The sequence below is a fragment of the Petaurus breviceps genome, unplaced genomic scaffold (genome assembly GCF_028583685.1).
Source record: "Petaurus breviceps papuanus isolate PSGF00001 unplaced genomic scaffold, PetGlider_PUasm1.0 225, whole genome shotgun sequence".
Classification (NCBI taxonomy): Eukaryota; Metazoa; Chordata; class Mammalia; order Diprotodontia; family Petauridae; genus Petaurus; species Petaurus breviceps.
This window is the reverse complement of record NW_027185889.1, coordinates 23,135,832-23,154,505: the sequence shown is the minus strand read 5'-3', so window position 1 is coordinate 23,154,505 and position 18,674 is coordinate 23,135,832. Positions and strand designations below refer to the sequence as shown.

The window sequence follows — 18,674 nt, the reverse complement described above, 5'->3', positions numbered from 1 at the left end:
GGGACGGTGCATACAGAGGGTACCGTAATGTAGCGTGTAGCGCAGGGGATCACCTTCACTACAGTAGCAATCTCAATAGGGCTTATTTTCGGGGAAGGGCTTATTTTAGAGGAATCTTACACAGTAAGGGGAGGGCTTATTTTCGGGATAGGTCTTATTATCAGGGAAACACGGTAATATTGTTTTTTACCATTTAAGAATGTTAAAAAAAAATGTTTATGCAGTAGTCCCTTATTTGGGGCCCTTATTTTTGTTTTAAAGTAAAATTGTTAATATTCCCAGGCTGTTGCATACCCCAATATGTATGTCACTTTTCTAGGTAGTCATCAAATAGCTTTTTATGTGTAATTTTTGTCCTTCAGGCATCTATTTTTAGAAGTTCAGAGACATTCGTTAAGAAACTCTTAAACGCACATAATTTAACCAACCTGTCCTTTTTTTGTCATTGTGACTTTGCTTCATCAGTTTCAAAACCTTTTACAGTCAACCTGGGATGCTAATTAATCTAGCTCTGCCCTTCCTAGCCTCCCTAGTGCACTCCAGTAGAGGGTTGGTATATGCCCTGCTAATTCCATGTTTTGGATTATACTCTTCTTCCCAACTGCAATTCCTCCTTACTCTCAGCCTGTTCAGATTTTCCCATTCATCAGTGTCCTGTTTAAATTGTGCCTCGTGGAGAAGCCTTCCCCCCTCTACTCTAACAAATGCCTCCTGATCCCTTTTCTGAACACTTTTTGTAGCAATTTCTTCTCTAATTGCTTCAAGTGTCTTGTGGAACCTGAGTCACATTTTACAGAAAAAGTCATGTGAAGGGAAGTCCAGAGACACCCCGTTGAAGCCTTCCTTGCCTCTGCCTGGTGTCGTAGAACAGCCTCATTTGGTCCTGTTTATACATTTGAGGAAATCTGTCCTATACCAAGTGGCCACATTGATATTGCTAAAGCCTAGGCCACAGCATATGCTCACTCAAAGAGCCTCATTGACTCCTTTTTGCCTCCAGGATGGAATATAAGCTCATCAGCCATTTAAAGTCCTCCAGTCTGGCTGCCACTGTCTCTCCTGATGTATTTCACATTAACCCATCCCTCACATGTACTCTTTTTCAGGCAGCCCCGCCTGTTTGCTGTTTTCTGTGCACAGTGTTCTGTCTCTGACCCCATTCCCAGGGATGCTCTGCCTTCCTTCTTGTGCACCCTAGCTCTGTCAAAGCTCAGAAATTACTTCCTACATACATTGATTTTCTTAATTCCCACTTCACTTCAAAATTTCGGGGCCTTGATTTTGTATTTACCTGTTCATCCATGTGGTTTCCCCAAGTAAAAGGGAAGCTCCCTGTGGACAGAGAGGCATTAAAATGCTCATTGAATTAAATTGAAAAGTACTCTAGGATTTTTGTAATGAAGGGGGGAATGTCAAAGCTCAGTGATTAAATACTTATTTAGCAAATATACCTTGTCTTTTTTTATTCCACAGGGCTCTTGGCACATAATAGGTATTCATGAATCTCTCTTAATTAATTCATCTGAGTAAAGAAGGAAATAGATTTGCTTTTACAATCAAAGGTACAGATAAAATTAGTATCATATGAGCTGACCAGATGTTGGGAAATAGTGGGAAAAAGTGGTAAGTAGTATGAGGCCATATTATGGACAGACATTATCAGAAGACAAGTAGATGTGCAGGGAAATCTCTCCCCTTGACTTCCTCCCTGTTACATTTATTTCCTTAGGTATTAGAGGAGGTGCCAGTTCATCCTCCCATACAACTCTCCCGTGTGGCCTTTACCCACTTTGATTATATATCTCCAAGCTATTACTTACCATATTTTTTTGTGCATTATAGTTCATCAGACAACTTAATTCTTTCACAAGAGTCATGGTTTCTACCAGTTAGAGGAGCCAAGTGAATACAGATGTGTCAGTTAATACCATCTATTTTCCTTTTGTCCGTATTGACCAAAAAACATTTGGTAGCAGGAATTTTCTTTCTGCAGTGAACTCCCAAGCAGATAATTAGCCTACTAGAAAGAACAAGAGAATAAAAAGGATAAATTGTTACCCAAAAAGCTCCTTTTTTTTTTTGAATCCACAAAAAAATCTTTGCCCTCTACTAATTATCAGTTTTGAAAGACCCTTGTGAATATCTAGGGTTTGCTCTATATTTCAGTACTGAATTTGCATAAATCCTTTCATCTCTTGAATATATTCAGAGAAAAGGGCAGGGAGCGAGAGAGAAAGAGCACAGAGATCATTTCATACACCAGAGAAATCCTGTTTGCTCCTAAGTGAAATGAAGCAATGATTTGAATAGATAACTCTACCCAGCTATCCAGTCTTTCCAGAAGTGACCTTGGAGCTCACCTAATCTTACTCTCAAACTTCCTTTCAGCTCTCACATCCTATGAGCCACACCTAGTAGACTAAGATTTTTACACAGAAAAGGGACATCAGATGTTTTCAATGGAAACATTTCAGTAGACTGCATTCCTTATTTCACGAAAATCTTTGACCCTTGTTGAACCAGCTGCTTTCTGACTGCACCAAGCTGGTGCTCTGTCCAGCAGTGTGCCATTGCCCTGAGTGCGCTGTTTCTAAACTCTCCCTATCATTAAATGTTGGTTCTAGCAGCAACACAGAATTGGGGCTTATTCAGACCTATCCTTCATAATCACATACCTATAATCTCTTTCACAGAGGACATAGTGCTCACTTTCCCCATCTGATTTTGCCTGCCGTTGAAGCTATATAAAACCCAAACAGTTAACTACTTCCCCTAACCAAGAAAAGTTTTAGAAAGGGCATTCTTGCATTGGTGTGTGAATAAGTGACCCATTCTCAACATAGAGTAGCTTGCAGGGGAAAAATTTAGCAGGGGGCAAGATGAAATTGAACTGCTTCCCAACTCTTAAGTTAGGTCTTCAAAATGTGGTTTCTTTTTTTTTTTTTTTGGTTTGAAATGAATCCCAGAATATCAGACACACCCATAGTCAAATGTAAGTACAAAAACACCATTTAAAGCCAAGTATAAATGATTTTTGGATTATCTGCTGTTTTGTATTATCCTTACCTCTATTTGTAAGAATATTCAAGAGTCACTTCAATTTAGTTAATAATAGGCAAGCCAGTATTCCAGGGAATCTTTTCAAATGACTATATGCTATTTGGCAATGTTATCAAGCAGCATTCTGATGAAGAGTTAAAAACAAAATTCATTGTTTTTCCTCTAAACATCTCCATTTCTATCAAGATTACCCCTGTTTGGGACAGCTAGGTGGCGCAGTGAGTAGAGCACCAGCCCTGGAGTCAAGAGGACCTGATCCAGCCTCAGACAACCCAAAACCAGCCGTGTGACCTTGGGCAAGTCACTTAACCCCAATTGCCCTACCTTCCCCCCCAAAAAAAGAAAAAAAAAAGATTACCCCTGTTCTCTTTAGGCCCCCCTGGTTTGCAAGTGAGTTTTAACTCTTCCCCCTCCTCCCCCTGCCCCTATCCAATCCATTGCCAAGTCTTGTCACTTAAACCTCTATAACATTTTTATACTCATTCCTCTCTTTCTACATCTCTCTTTCGTCATCCCCCCAACTCAGACCTTGCCACTTCTCCCCCAACTTGTTGCCATAGTTTGCTAATTAGGCTCCCTGCATCCAGTCTCTCCCCTCTCGAATTTGTCTTCTCCACAGCTGCCAAATGAATATTATAAAACACAAGTCTGACCTTGTCTCTCCCCTTCTTAAGAAGCTTCATTAGCTCCCTATTGATGTTAGAATAAAATACAAACTATCCAGTTGGGCATTTAAAGCGTTTCCTAGCCTGGCTCTGCAGACTTATTTCCCCTTAGTCCATATACTCTACATTCTGGCGAGACTGGCCTGCTTGCCATACCCTGTACATGAAATTCTGTTTTCTGCTGTTCCCCTCTTCTGCCTTTTAAAATCTCTACTCCCTTCATGGCTCAGCTCAAGTTATCACCTCCTATAAGAAGCCTTTCAGGATTCACCCAGTTTTTAGTGCTTTTTAGCTTTAAAGGAAAAGTCTAAAATGGAGCCATTTCTTCATTTCAAATTATAATCCTAAATATTTCTCTGGTTGCATTTGACTAGATCTAGCTCTTGGTTTAACTCTTTGAAATGACTTGCAATTCAAAAAACTAATACTGAATTGCAATTTCAGCTTGTTTTATGGCAAGTAGTATTGAAGAACACAAGCTTTTCTACATCTCAGTACACTAAGATCCACCATACAGGCAATCCCCAACTTCCAAATAGCCTTTGTTCCAAAACTTGATTTGTAAGTTTGGGGTTCAGAACTCATTTTTCCATAAAAACAGTTAAGATGGTCAGGCCACAAAAACCAATTTAACCCACAGTGCCTGAAGTTAACCACTGATTACAACATTGTTTCTATGGAAAACCATATTCAGAGTTGAATGTTGGGAACATATTTTTCCCCCACCTTTCCTCCCTCCCCACTTAAGGAGCTCCTTCTTCATATTCCTCACATGAAGGTCTGGAGCCTCCGGTTTCTCCCTTTTCATCTGCATATTCAGGGATGGGCCTGCCCACTTCTTCTAACACACCTGTCAGAGGATTGAAGTAGTGTGCCATCTCCAGGCATGCTTAGATTGTCCCTGAGGCAACACAAGCTTTTTGAGGTTTTCTAAACCACCAACTACATGGAAACCTACAAGGGAACAGGTGTAACTCGGTGAAAGTTGTGGTTTCAAGAGGTATCACCAAATTCTATGGTATTAATTGGAATGTAAATGGACCTAAGTGCTGATTGCTCTCTGGGTTTGAGCCTTCCTACAGGACTCCTTAATTGATTAGACTTATTGTATTATTATATTGATTAGACATATTGTAACTCCTGACCCTGTCCAGGGCAGGCAGCTCCATACTTCAGTTTTTTCCCATTGCTGCCACCCTTCGAGTGGTTTTTCTGTTGTTCTTCTAGGAGAAACTTAATGAAAAGACTAAAGGATGATGGGTGCTATTTTGACAGCCCAACCATCCTATCAACCAACAAATATTTATTAAGTACCTATGTTTGCCGAGCCCTGGGGATACAGATACAAAAAAAAAAATTGCAACTGCCCTCCATTCTCAAAGAGTTTATATTCTATCGGGGAGCCAAGTACATAGGATCTTCTTGCACTGCCACAGACACTGCCTTTCCCTCTCATCTTGCTGTTACATTGATAGGACATTTGCTATCCCCATCTTATAGATATTAAAACTATAGTTGGGTGAAACTAACACACCAGTACATTCAAAATGAGAGTAGAGGTCTTCTGACTCTAGTGTACTTTCTGTTAGGCCTCCCACAGTTGTTTTTTTTTCCCCTCTGGCTTCATAAAGGCCATGCATGCTGCACTTGCACATAAGATGTTCGTTTCGAATTACATCTCCAAGAAAGTGTGGAGTTCAAACTATATAGTTTGAGCCAAGGATGCAGGGCTACCTGACGCAAAAACTTACCAGGAATAGAGAACAGTGATGTTTAGGGAGTAGTACTGTCTTGCTACCCAGCTGAAACCAAGACCTCCATCCACCAACTCATCACATGTGGGCCTTGGACATTGTGTGGCTGGCACCCAAAATGATACTTGCACAGCCAGCCTTTCTCGTGTGTGTGTGTCTATATGTGTCTGTGTGTTTCCCCCATACTTCTTCTAAAGTCCTAGGGGGTCATAAGCATTTCTCAGGTTTTCTTTACACCCAACTCAGAATTATACACCTCTACCCACTGCTAATAAGGAAGCCATGTTTTTCTTATAGTCCTTCTAGGATGTTAGCTGACATTGTCAATTGTGGGGTAGTTTGTTGTTGTTTTTTTTGTTGGGTTTTGATTTTTTTTTTCAGTGCTTCAGAAGCCCTTAAAAGGGATCTGTTCTAGGATCCAAGGCAGAGAAATGGTTTCTACTACAACCTGTGAACATTTCTTAAATAAACTGATTTCATTCCTTGTTGTCAGCCTGATTTTATTTGAAAACTTGCTCTCAGCATAAATTTTTCAAGATTCAGATTCATTCCATGACCAAACAGAGGTTTTGAATCACACTATCTGCATGCTTGTAAGGAAATGTAATGGTATTTAAGAGGTTTGACCATCAAGGCTATTGTGGTTAACTCCTCAACCTGGCCAGAATCACCACACCTTTTGTATGGCCAACTCTTGAAATCTTTTAGAAATTGTGGCCAGTTGGGATTTTTTAAACTGCTTTCACAGTTTTATAACAGCTCCATTTGAGCATCCTTTACTCTTGATAAAAATCATTATTATCAATTTTGTCCTAGTGTTTAGTTGATTTTATTAGCATAATTTATAATGTAAGAAAGTTGAATAATGTTAGTCCCTTGTTTCAAGTTTGACTTTTTTTTTTTACTAAGATTTATATCACATGTGCAGCACCAGCATAAAGCAAATAAATATAAATGTCAGGATTTTTTTATTTTAGAAACTGTTCAGTTAAGACAGAGGTCTAATAGGAAAGTCATTGTATGACTTAGAATCATAGAATATTAAAGTTGGAAAGGGCCCTGGAGATCATCCCAGCCCAGTGTCAGTATCATGCATAATGGTGCCACCCAGGGGCAGGCAGGAAGACTCACACTGAACATGGGAATACAGGTGTAAATTCCACAGAATTTTCTGCATACCCAGGGAGAACTCCAGCAAACTTTGAGAACAAGTCATCTACTCTGACAACAACCTCAATGCACTCCTCTTGTTTGACAGGACAGGAAGTTGAGGCCTCCAGAAGGAAAATGACCCAAATTCCTTTTTTTTTTTTTTTTAAGAAATTGGGGTTAAGTAACTTGCTCAAGGTTACATGGCCAGGTGTTTCTGGGTGGGTGCTAAGTGTCTGAGCCCGGATTCGATCCCAGGTCATCCCAACTCTGGGGCCGGTACTCTTACTCGCTGTGCAACCTGGCCGCCCCTGACCCAAATTCTTGAGCAAGCTCTAGACTTTGGTCATTTTCTGCTTTTTCTGTAAAATGGAAAAGTCTGCCCAATACAATGTCTATCAGATCAAAGATACTGATCCAATTCAGTTCATTTACACACAACATTTAAATGGTGGAAACTTACTCTTGTTGAGTGACTGAACAAGAAGAGGTGGCTGGTGATGCAGTAGATGGAGGGCAGTCAGGGAGACCCAAGTTCAAATATGACTTGAGATGGTTGTGTGTCATACTAGTTGTATGACCCTGGGCAAGACAGTTACCACCACTGTAAACTGGGGATAATAACAGCATCCACCTCACAGAGTTATTGTGAGGATCAGATGAGATAGCTTAGCACCATGTCTGACTCATAGCTTTTTAAATATTTTATTTTGCACATTTTCGTTCTCTAAGTATTCTTTATTACCATCAATGGTGTTTTTAAAAAGAAGCTTTTTTCTTTATAAACTATATTTTTCCTTAGATTGATGAAGCTAAATTAATTTAGATAACACACAACACATTCCTGAATTGTGATTTTTATTTAGATTTCTAAATATATCTATAACTTCTCATAAATAGATGCTCATAAACATTAAAATGTAGCCTAATTATAATGCAAAGGAAGAATTCATCTCAAATTCTCTTTTTTCTTAAGGAATATGGAAAAAGCTTTGCCTTTTCCATGCCCTGAAAGTTAATTAGGCCTTGTCAGCAGGTAGGGTCAGTTTAGGTGTCTAAATTAAATCCCCAATTGTGCAGTTGGAAAGAAAGACTCACAGGGGCGGCCAGGTGGCCCAGAGAGTAAGAGCACTGGCTCCAGTGTTGGGATGACCTGGAGATCGAATCCCGGGCTCAGACACTCAGCACCACACCCAGAAATAACTGGCTGTGTAACCTTGAGCAAGTTACTTAACCCCGATTGCTTTACAAAAAAAAAGAAAAGAAAGACTCACACAATGAACATGTGAACACAGGTCTAAGTTCCACAGAATTTTCTGCACACATAGTGAGAACTCCCAGGAAATAGATGTCTGTGGAATAAATCAGATAAGACACCCAAGCAAAAATCATAGAAAAGTCTATTGAGCTCTACCAAAAGTCTTGAAAGAAACTTAATGAAAACATTCAGAAAAGAATACACATTTTATATAGTATCTCTATCTAATTTAGTTATGCTCATTGTAGCCTAATTCTTTGTCTTTTTGTATGTTTGGATTTAGTTGTAAAACCACTGAAATCTGTTGAATAAGCATATAATTTTAAACTACAAGTCATCTTATCCCAAAGAGAAGTGGAGGGAGGCTCTTAGGGGTGTTATTTGCCTAGAGTTGAATCAACGTGTTTTGAAGTGATGTTAAATGAAGATAGCGCAATGATCAGATAGGCTATTTGGGAAAATAGATGTCCTTAGTTGGCTAGCATTTTTAAAATACTATTATCCTTATTCTGTAACTTCCACATCTTGCTTTCCCTTTGAAAGAGGGGGAAAATCCTGGTGTATATTTGTGTTTTATATAATGGCTAACATGTAAAATCAGCTGCCTATTAGAGTGGAATCAAAAGAATGGGTGTTTTAAACCATTCTCTCATGGGATTCACTAAATAGTGAAAGCAACATTTTATTATTTCAGTAGAAATAAAATAGATGCTAGTGTTAGCATTTTATTTCTTGCTTGTTACTATGTGTGTATCTAATAAATGTGACTGTTGCCAAAACTAACAACTTCATAATGCAACAAAATCATAATCTTCCTCCTGTATACCAAATATGTTTGAAAAAAATGATTTTACTTAAATGGGTCTAAATGCAGCATGTCTGGCAGTAGAGAACGTGTGCTCCACTTAGCCAAGTAGATACTCTTTTAAAAAAATTTGAATTAGTTGAATATATTGATCTTTCCACACCAGGAATGGGCATTTTTCACTAAATATATTTTCTTTCAAATTATTTTTGTCCAGATTTTTTAAATTGCTTTAACAAAAAGTTAAGTCCTATAATGAGATAAATGAAAAAGTCTAGAAGTAAAATTCAATGAAAGATACTGTGGCACAAACAGAAAAGTGTGTAATTACTCAGATGAGTCATAAAAGAAGAATCCTGTGGCCAATTTGTTGACTACCACTTTCTTTGACTCCCCTTTCTCATGTCAGCATTGTTCCTCCTTTCTATACAAGTGAGGGAGGAAAGGGGGGGAAAGAAAGGAAAAGGAATAAGCATTTATTAAACAGCTACTGTATGCCAGACACTATGCTAAGGACTTACAAATATTTTCTCATTGTAGCCCCCCTGGGAGGTAGGTGCACTTATTATCCCTGTTTGCAGTTGAGGAAACAAGAGTCAGAAGTGACTTGCCCAGAGTTACACAATGAGGGTCTGAGGATGGGAGGCCAAACTGAACTTAGGTCTTCCTGACCAGGCACAGCCCTCTTATCTGCTGTGCTATGTCACTGTCTATAAGGGACAGACAGTGAGCCTGGGAAGCTTTTTGGGGAAGAGAGGAAAGTGTTCAGATCATCTAAATAAGGTTCTGAGAAAGTAATCTTTCTTAGTTGATTGGTTGGTTGATGGCTATCTATCACATATTAATACAGTTCTTTCTGAGTAATTAATATGTCATCTCCCCAGTGCCTAGTTCAGTGCCTGGCACAGAGGTAGGTACCTAATAAATGCTTATGGGTTGACTGGTCCTCCTTATACTTCATTACTACTGTGTATCCATCACTGATGTTAATGTGGGCTCTCCCCCCAGGGCTCTAAGGGGGGCAGTTCATCTTCATCTTCTCATGCAGTGCAGCTCTTGTCCATGTTTTCTCATCAGGAGTACATCCAGCAGGCCACAGGCCTCTTAACATGAAATGAGTACTGGCCTGGCACACAGGCTGCCCTTCTCTATTTTGGCTTGCCGTTTCTACTAGGCTTATTCCATGTTTATTACCCCAAAGTATAAGCATTATATGTGTACTCAGTGCCTTCCTCAGAGGTTCAGTTTCTTTTATAATCTGGCCATCATTATCATGGATTTTTGTTTAAAAAAAAAAAACAAGGAAGTTACTGGAATAAACCCCGTTCTGTTTGGCCAACGCTCCTGAGTTCTGCTGGGGGAGAAATTGGTAACAAAGAGGCTGAGCTTGTGGTAGCAGCAGTAAAGAGAGGAGAACGAAAGCAAAAGAATTATAAACGAGCATCTACTTGGCTAGGATGGCAGAGAGGGCAAATAAATGGCCTCTGACCTCAGTGAATTCAGTTTTGTCAATGATGCCATGCTGTTATTTTGAAAACAGGAGTCTCATCCTTTTTTAAAGTTCCATTGGTGGAAAGCATAACATGAACTAACTATAGAATTAGGGAATTGTAGCCTGTTTAGTCTAGTGAGATTCAGCTCCTAGAGACTCCAGAATACAGCCCATGATATAGAAAGTAATTCACTTAAAAATTTTCCTACCATGTGCCAGAAATAGTTTGGCATGTTATAGCATGTTAATCACATCACAGAAAGAGTATGGCAACTTCCTATATGACTAAGTATAAAAACTACAACTTTTTATAATGCAGTAGAGAGCAAGGCTTGAATTTTTGTAATGCTGTCTCATTTGCTTAAAAAAAAAGTTTAACTTTAAAAAAAATACTGAGTAACTACAAAATCTCAGTTTTCTGTCTTAGTTAACTGCTTTGAATAATGTCATGTAAATAAACGGCTTTAAAGGTATAACAGTAAACCCTGGCATACTCTCTTACTAGGGTCTGGGACTTAGAAGGAAATCAGAAAGCTCATTTTGTTCTCCGCTCCCCTGGAATGAGTGTCTGCTGGCATCCCGAGGAAGCTTGTAAAGTAAGTTGTGATATGGTTTTTTTTTTTTAATTTTATCAGTGCAAATAGAGTTTGTGCGTGGACTGTTACTATAATGAGACTGATTCCAAGGGGCCAGGTGTATAATCCTATGCGTACTCAATAAATATGGTAAATGGTTTAATACAAGAATCAATTGTTAGATCCTGTCTCTTTCATAGAGTTCTCTCTCTGGCCTACACTGCTCTGCTTCAGGTCTAGGCCCAACTCATTTGGCCAAACTGACCCTCCTATCTTCAGAATTCTGCATTCTTTCTATACCATGCCTTTGCTTGGGTTGTCCCTGATTGTCTAAAAGGTGTTCTCTCTTTATCTCTACCTCTAAAAATCCTTAGTTCCTGTCATAATTCAATTCAAGTATCCCCTAAACCTTAACTGCTTCTTCTAGCTTTTTGTGCTTTCTCCTTCTTAATATTATCTTGTATCTACTTTTCTGTAGAAGTTTTATCTCCCAATACAGTTTAAATTCCTCAAGGACAGAAACGGACATTTTGGTGTCTGTATTCTCAGTTTCTGTTATGGAGCTGTGCACAGAGAAGGCACTTATTAAAGCTCATTGATTTGAATTGAGTTTCAAGGCTCAGTTCAAGTGCTATGTCCTCTAGGAAGCCTTCCCTAACTCTCTACCCTGTGGCCCAAAGCTGTTAATACTTTCCTACTTGGTTTGATCTCTCCCTTAACCTCTTTCTTCCCTACCTTGTACTATATTTATCAGTCTACATTATGGTTTTTCACTAGTTAACTGTAAAGCCTCTTGGGAATAGGAGCTATTATTTTATTTTATTCCTAGCATGCACCAGTGTCTCACATATATACACTTAATAAATAATACTTATTATTTAAATACTTATTAAATTGAAGGGAAAAAAAGGTGATCTTAAACTGCATTAAGTCAAAGTGACCCAGTGTCTGGAAAGATGAAGGTGACCATTTTACTCTTCTTGCCTCCAGTCAAATCACATATGGATTATTATGGTGCTCATGAGCACCAAACTTAGAAAGAACATTGATAAACTGTACAAAGAAGGGGGGGAGGGCCTACCATAATGGTGATGGAAAGGGTTGAAGAACCTAGAGATACTTAGCCTAAAGGAGAAAAGATTTCTAGGGGGGCAGCTATAATGTGGAAGAAGGCTTGTCTTTGTCCTGCTGGGCTGGAGAGTTTAGAACTAGGGGCAGTGGGAGTTGCTGAGAAAGTCAAGAAAAAAGTAAGAAGGAAGGGGATCTATCAGTCCCAGATTTCTAATTGTATTACAAAGCAGTAACCATTAAAAACAAAATTTGGTAAAAGAGAGAGACAGGGGGTGGGACAGAGAGAAAGGAGAGCGAGCGAGCAGTGGAACAGATTTTAGTTTGTGACATACAGAAGAAAGTATCATGTTTGATAAACACAAAGGCCTCAGTTTCTGCGAGAAGGACTCACTATTTGACAAAACTTTCTGGGAAAATTGGGCAGCATTCTGGCAGAAATTAGGTGTAGGTCAGCAGCTCACACGATATACCAGGATAAGACAGATACATGACCTGGATTTGAAGAGTCACATCATAAACAGATTTGAAGGGCAAGGAAGGAATTACGTTTCAGATCTTTGGATAGTGGAAAAGTTCATGACTGAATAAATAAGAAATATATCTGGAGGAAATACTTGTCTGTGTTTGATAAACTCTTGAACTTAAGTCTTTTCCTAATTCAGAGGTTATCACAAGATTGACATTCTGTAAAATTGTATGATTAATATGTGACCTCATCCTGAATAATAGTCTTTCTCAGCAGTTTTAAGACGGCAAACTCTTTCTTCTTAGCTATTAATGGTTTTATCTTATCACTTGAAATTGTATTAATGGTTAATTTCTTCATTAAAATTTATTTTTCTTATTTTATCCAAGGTCTCCCACTTACTGTTGAAGACTTACATAAAACCTTTTGCCACCCAGCGTTGTGACCTCTGGGAGAATATAAGCCCATCTGATATTAACTGGCACAGTGCCTTGCCAACATATTAAAATTCCTTTAAAAATATTTAGTGGATTGAATCTGTCACCTCATACTTTTGTATACATTTTAAATATTAGCGAGAATGTTGTTTTTGGGGGTTGGGTTTATGGGGTTTTGCAGGGGGGGGGGGGGGACCAGTATCTTATGGCACAGATTTGCCTGCCGAATTCTTATTATCAGCATTTTTAAAATAGCAGAAAAGTGTAATTATCATTTTAAGTAAATTTGTCATTTTCTGTCTTTCAGTTGATGGTTGCAGAGAAGAGTGGAACGATCAGGTTCTATGATCTCATTACCCAGCAGGCTATCCTCTCTCTGGAATCTGAACAGACTCCATTAATGTCAGCACACTGGTGTTTAAGAAACACATTCAAAGTTGGAGCTGTCGCAGGAAATGATTGGTTAATCTGGGATATTACTCGGTCCAGGTATTTCCTTAGCATTTCTGTTATTTTTTTAAAAAATCTTTATTCTGCTAAACATTATTGTGTGGTAGAGTGAATGAGGATTTATTAAGTGCTTAATTTGTGCCTGGTTCTACGCTAAATGCTCAGGATACAAATGCACGAAAACCAGTCACTCTTAAGAAGCTCACATTCTCATGGGGAGGACAAAAGGGAACTGAAGATCAGAGGGGAGAAGGAAATCGAGCTGGGAACAAAGAAAGTGCATGGCTGGGGGCTGGGGACTCTCATGAAGTCAGCAAGCATCGATTGGGCACCTCCTGCGTGCCAAGGACCATTGTAATGCCACACTAAGTGTTACACTACTACTTGATGGTGTCTTCCCAGTGAATCACTTCTTGCCTTTCCAATGATTATAGATCATTGTCTCATCCTTGTTTACAAGATTAAAACTACTGTTGATTTTCTCTGGTATTTTATCATAATTGTGTCTATTGATCATTGTATAAATACTTTAGACTTGCCATTTTATTATAAGATGTATGTCTCAAGTTTCAGTTACCTTAAGGAGACCTGGTTCCCTCCTGATGACCCAGCCTCCCTGTGACCTCCTTTCCAGCGAAGATTGTACTTTCATTCATTCCCCCTGACTCACTGGCAGATATGGGGGAGTAGGAATACTCTTTACTTCCCATTGCTACTTCCAGGTTCCCTCTCTACCATGATCACTCAGTAGTAACCTCACCTCCTTTGAGGTTCACTCAATCCATAACTACCACCCAATCAAAATTTTAGAAGCAGTCCTCTACCAACTTCCAGGACACTCCCCTTCTTTCCTCATTGGGTTCAGTGCCTAACTCATATCTTTTCTCACTAGCTCCTGCCTTCATACTAGGGGACTTCATCATACATATTGACAAGCCTTCAAGCACCCTGACCTCATAATCCTCCAGTTAATCATTTCATATGACTTAATCCTCCATCTCACCTTAGCCACATGCAAAGATGGTCACATCCTTGATCTTGCCCACCATGCTCCACTTCTGTGTTCATGAATCTGAAATTCTTTTATCTGATCACAATCTATTATCATTCTGCCTCTCCTATTGTCTTGCAACCCCACACCTCGTTTTTCATCCACACCATAACATCCAGTCCCTTGATCCTGAGTTCTTTCCCAGGCCATCACCCCTGTACTGGCTACACTCTCCTCCTTTCCTCATCTTGACCTTTTAATAAACTACTTAAACTCTACACTGTCTTCTTTTGAGTTCCTTGCCCCTTATCTTATTGTCAATCATTCCCTGCTAAGTCTCAGCCTTGGATCATTCCCACCATTCATTGTCTTCATTCCTACAGATTTGCTGCTGAATGAAGCTAGATAAAATCATCAAAATATGCTGACTGGGTCTACTACAGATTTATATTATGTAACTTCAACTGGGTTCTCATTGCTGTAAGGCAACCCTTCCATAGCTCCCTAATTAACTCCCTATCCTATTCACCACAGCAGCTCCTCCAAACCTTTTCATCCCTCCTCAAATTTCCTATGACTCTCCTTTCCCACACTCAGCTGAGAACCTTGACCCATATTTTGCTAAAAAATGGAAGCCATTCACCAAAAGCTCCCTCTTCTCCCTTCCTCTTCATCTTAAATCACTTAGATGCTTTTTTCCACCATCTTTGCCTTTTCCCCTATTTCATGTGAAAAAGTGGCCCTTCTTCTTACCAAGGCTAACCTCTCTATATGACCAAATGATCCCATTCTATCTCATCTTTTCCAACTGATTACCCCCTTTATTATCTCCACAGTCATTTATCTTCTGTCTTTCTCTGTCTCCTGGCTGCTTCCCTAATGACTACCAGCATGCCTGTCTCCTTCCAATCCTCACAAAACTCCCCATCCATCCTAGCTAGTTTTGTTCCATCTCTCTTGCCTTTTGTAGGTAAACTCTCTGAGAAGGCCATCTATAGTAGGTATCTCTACTTCTTCTCTCACTCTCTTCTCTCTGTAGTCTGGCTTCCAGCCTCATCATTCAACTGGAACTACTGTCTCCAAAGTTTCTAACAATCTTATAATTGTCCATGCTAATGGCCCGTTCTCAGTCTTCATCTTCTTGACCTCTCTGTGACCTCTGACACTGTTGATCTCTCTCCTCCTTGATACTCTCCACTCTTTAGGCTTTCAGGACACCACCCTCTCCTGGTTGCCCTTCTACTTATCTGATCACTTCTCAGTCTCCTCTTTCTTACCTTCTTCCCCCCCATATCCAGTCTGTTGACACAACCTCTGTACCACCTCTTGTACTTCCCTTCTCTGACAGTTACCACACTGATGCAGGCCTTCATCATTTCACACCTGGTCTATTGCAATAGCAGGCTAGCTGGTCTGCCTGCCCTGGACTCTTCTACTCCATTCTATCTTCCACTCAGTTGTCAAATTGATTTTCCTAGATTATAGGTCTAATCTGCACTCTCCTATTCCATAAACTCCATTTACTAACTTTCATCTAAAGGATCAGATATAAAATCCTCTGATTTTCAAAGCTCACCTAGTCCTCTCCCCTACCTTTTCAGTCTTCTCACACTTCTCCCCTACATGTTTTTTGATCCAATTACATCAGCCTCCTGTCTGTTTTACAAACAAGACACTCCATTTCTCTACTTTGGGAATCTTCTCTGGCTCTCCCCCATGCATGGACTGCTATCCCTCCTCACCTCTACCTCCTCATTTTCCTTGCTTCCTTTCTAGCTAAAATCTAACCTTCTGTAGAAAATCTTTCCTAATCCCACTTAATTCTCATGCCTTCCCTCAGTTAATTATCTCTAATTTATGCTGTTGTAATGTTAATGGGATATGAGATCTTCCCCTCCCATTAGTAGGCCTCACATGAAGCCCATTAAGGGAAGGTTACTTAGGGGAGGCTTGCTTGTTGGAAGGCTTTCACCCTGAGGTTAGCATTTTGCTTTGGGGCTCATTCATAGGAAAAGTGTTCCTGTGATTTGGCCAGATGAGATCCTGGGTAGCCTTTAAGGAGCCGTCCCCTCCCCCCAGCTTTGAAAAACCCCGATGTTGATGCTTCTCTCTGGTAACTATGTATGTATTGCCTTGGTCAGACAGTAGGATCTCTCTATTGACCTGTGCTAATTTCTCAGACAGAAGCCCTGGCTGTTGGTCTTTATTTCTCTACTTGTATTTTCTCTTTATTTTCTGCTTGTATTTTCTCTGGAGTTCAGGGTGCTGACTTCCCCAGAATTAGTGAATGGAATTAAAAAAGATTGTTGACCACATGAACAGCTATATTTCCTAGTAAAGCAGATCTAAGAACTTGTGCTAGCATCCATCCAGGGCATGCCAGTGTGGTTGCCACTACACCTGTATATGCCTTGTTCCTACACACTTGTTTACATGCTGCCTCCCCCATTAGATTGTGTGCTTCTTCAGAACCATTCTGTTTAAACATTTGTTGACTTGACTGGCTAATTGGTTGAAGAACAGGTTGTAATTAAATACTTTCTTTTTAGTTATCCTCAGGATAAGAGACCTGTCCATATGGATCGAGCCCACTTATTCAGGTAGAGTTTCCCAGTTATTTTGAAAGTTTCTACTTTAATCTTTTGAATCCTGCATATTATAGTTAGTAAGTTAACCTTTAAGTCAATTTCAGTTTTTAATTAAAAAATTGATAGGGATAGAAAAAAAGCATTATAAACTATTTCAGCTAGGAGGAACCTTAGAGATCATCTAGTCCAACCCCTTTAAAGTACTAATATTGTTCCTTATCATATGAGTCAACTTCCCCTCTCACCAGAACATACCCCTGGCTTAGCTTCATGGTGATGCTCTGTACTCTCTCTTTCTCCTACCCACATTTCCCCCAGACTCTCTGGCCAGCTCAAACTCCACTTCTTCCTTAGATCACCTTCTGACCATTCTCCTGGATGTCCTTCTTCTCTGAACTCCTATAAAACATATTGTGAATTTTACATAGTTTGTCACTTGTTTGTTTTCTTATATGATTAGGTACAATTTCACATGTATTAGTCTCCTCACGTACTAGTTTGTAAGTTCCTCAAAGTTAGAGATTATTTCTCATTACTTTTTTTATCTCCCACAATTCATTCTCTTCTACCACCACCACGACTCATTCCTCCTGTCCCCTGCTGAGCCCCTGTGGTTCTGACCACAAAGCAGACAGGCATTCAGTGAATACTATCTGGCTGACTGAAAGGGAACAAATATAATAGTGGAGTCAACATCATCAGTATTTCAAGAATAACTTTTTTAAATATTCCAAACAGAAACTTGTAGATTGGTGAAAAACTTGGGTGTGTGATGGGTTTGGTTTGGCTTGGTTTTATAAAACCAAAAAACAAGTTAAAAAATATAGAGAATGGACAGATATTGCAAGAAGGAAAAGAGGCTTTGTCCATACCCCTGGAAGAAAACAAATATAAGTCAACTCTACAATCTACTATCCCTTCTCACCTTTTCAATTGATGGGATCATAAAAGCAATTTGTATTATAGTGAGGGAGATTATACAGTGAGGAGATTATTCAGTTAGTAAATTGATGGGGAATCCCTCTCTCACTTGGATACTGTACAGGATAATCTTTCATGAATATGGGAGACATGTCCACCTTTTTTATGATCTCTTTGATATCAATAAGCAGAGTCACCAAACAAAGTTATATCGGTTATAGCATCACTGAAGAAATTTTATATGACTTGAAAGCTACCTTGCTGGAAAAAGAGCTTTGAAGGCAGTGTTTAATTCAAGCAAGTCAATTTTTTTTGTTTTTTTTAATAGATAAGCTATAAGCACAGTAAGATCTTAAATTGTATGACTGTGAAAAAAAAAAACACATTTGCTGGCAAATGTTTTTTGCAAAGCCCTACCTGTTCCTTCTCATAACTTCATCGAGAGTAACCTCAATATGTGTATAGATTATTTTTGTAAAAATTTTGTGGAGATGGAAAAGTAGTCATATGAATCAGTAGTTTTTAACATTCAGTCACTTTCGTTGTTGTCATTGTTAAAAAGAACAGTAAGCCTACCCAGCACAACTGAGTATCATGTTTCAGGGGAAAATATGGTCATTCAGTGGAATACAGGACTTTCAAGCATTCTTGCTGAAAAAACCAGAGTTGAATAGAAAATTTGACATTCAGATACAAGAAGCAAGAGAAGCATGAGAAGGTAAACAAGGAAAAGAAACCGTAAGAAACTTATCAAAGTGGAACTATTAACATTCCTACATGGAAAAATGATAATTGTAACTGATGAAACTTTTCTCAGTATGAAAATAGTTGAAGGGAATATATGTATATATATGTGTCTATATCAGAGGGTATACGGGCATATGAATACATATGTAAATGTGTGTATATATGTTTACAGGTAGACATAGATAGAAGGCACAAGACCAATTTAATGGGAAGGGATGATACTTAAAAGGTGAAATTAAGAGGTG

General features: G+C 39.2%; 1 protein-coding gene across 2 annotated transcripts in view; it reads left to right on the top strand.

Moving 5' to 3' along the window:
* Positions 1-18,674, top strand: part of NUP37 (nucleoporin 37) — a 56,826-nt gene that overhangs the window by 33,259 nt on the left and 4,893 nt on the right. Inside the window, exons 6-8 of one of the 2 annotated variants that reach the window (XM_069095256.1) lie at positions 10,689-10,779; positions 13,040-13,221; positions 16,723-16,773. In XM_069095256.1, coding sequence (XP_068951357.1) covers positions 10,689-10,779; positions 13,040-13,221; positions 16,723-16,773 — 324 coding nt within the window. The remainder of the gene's footprint in view (positions 1-10,688; positions 10,780-13,039; positions 13,222-16,722; positions 16,774-18,674) is intronic. The other variant, XM_069095257.1, reaches the window with a different exon arrangement.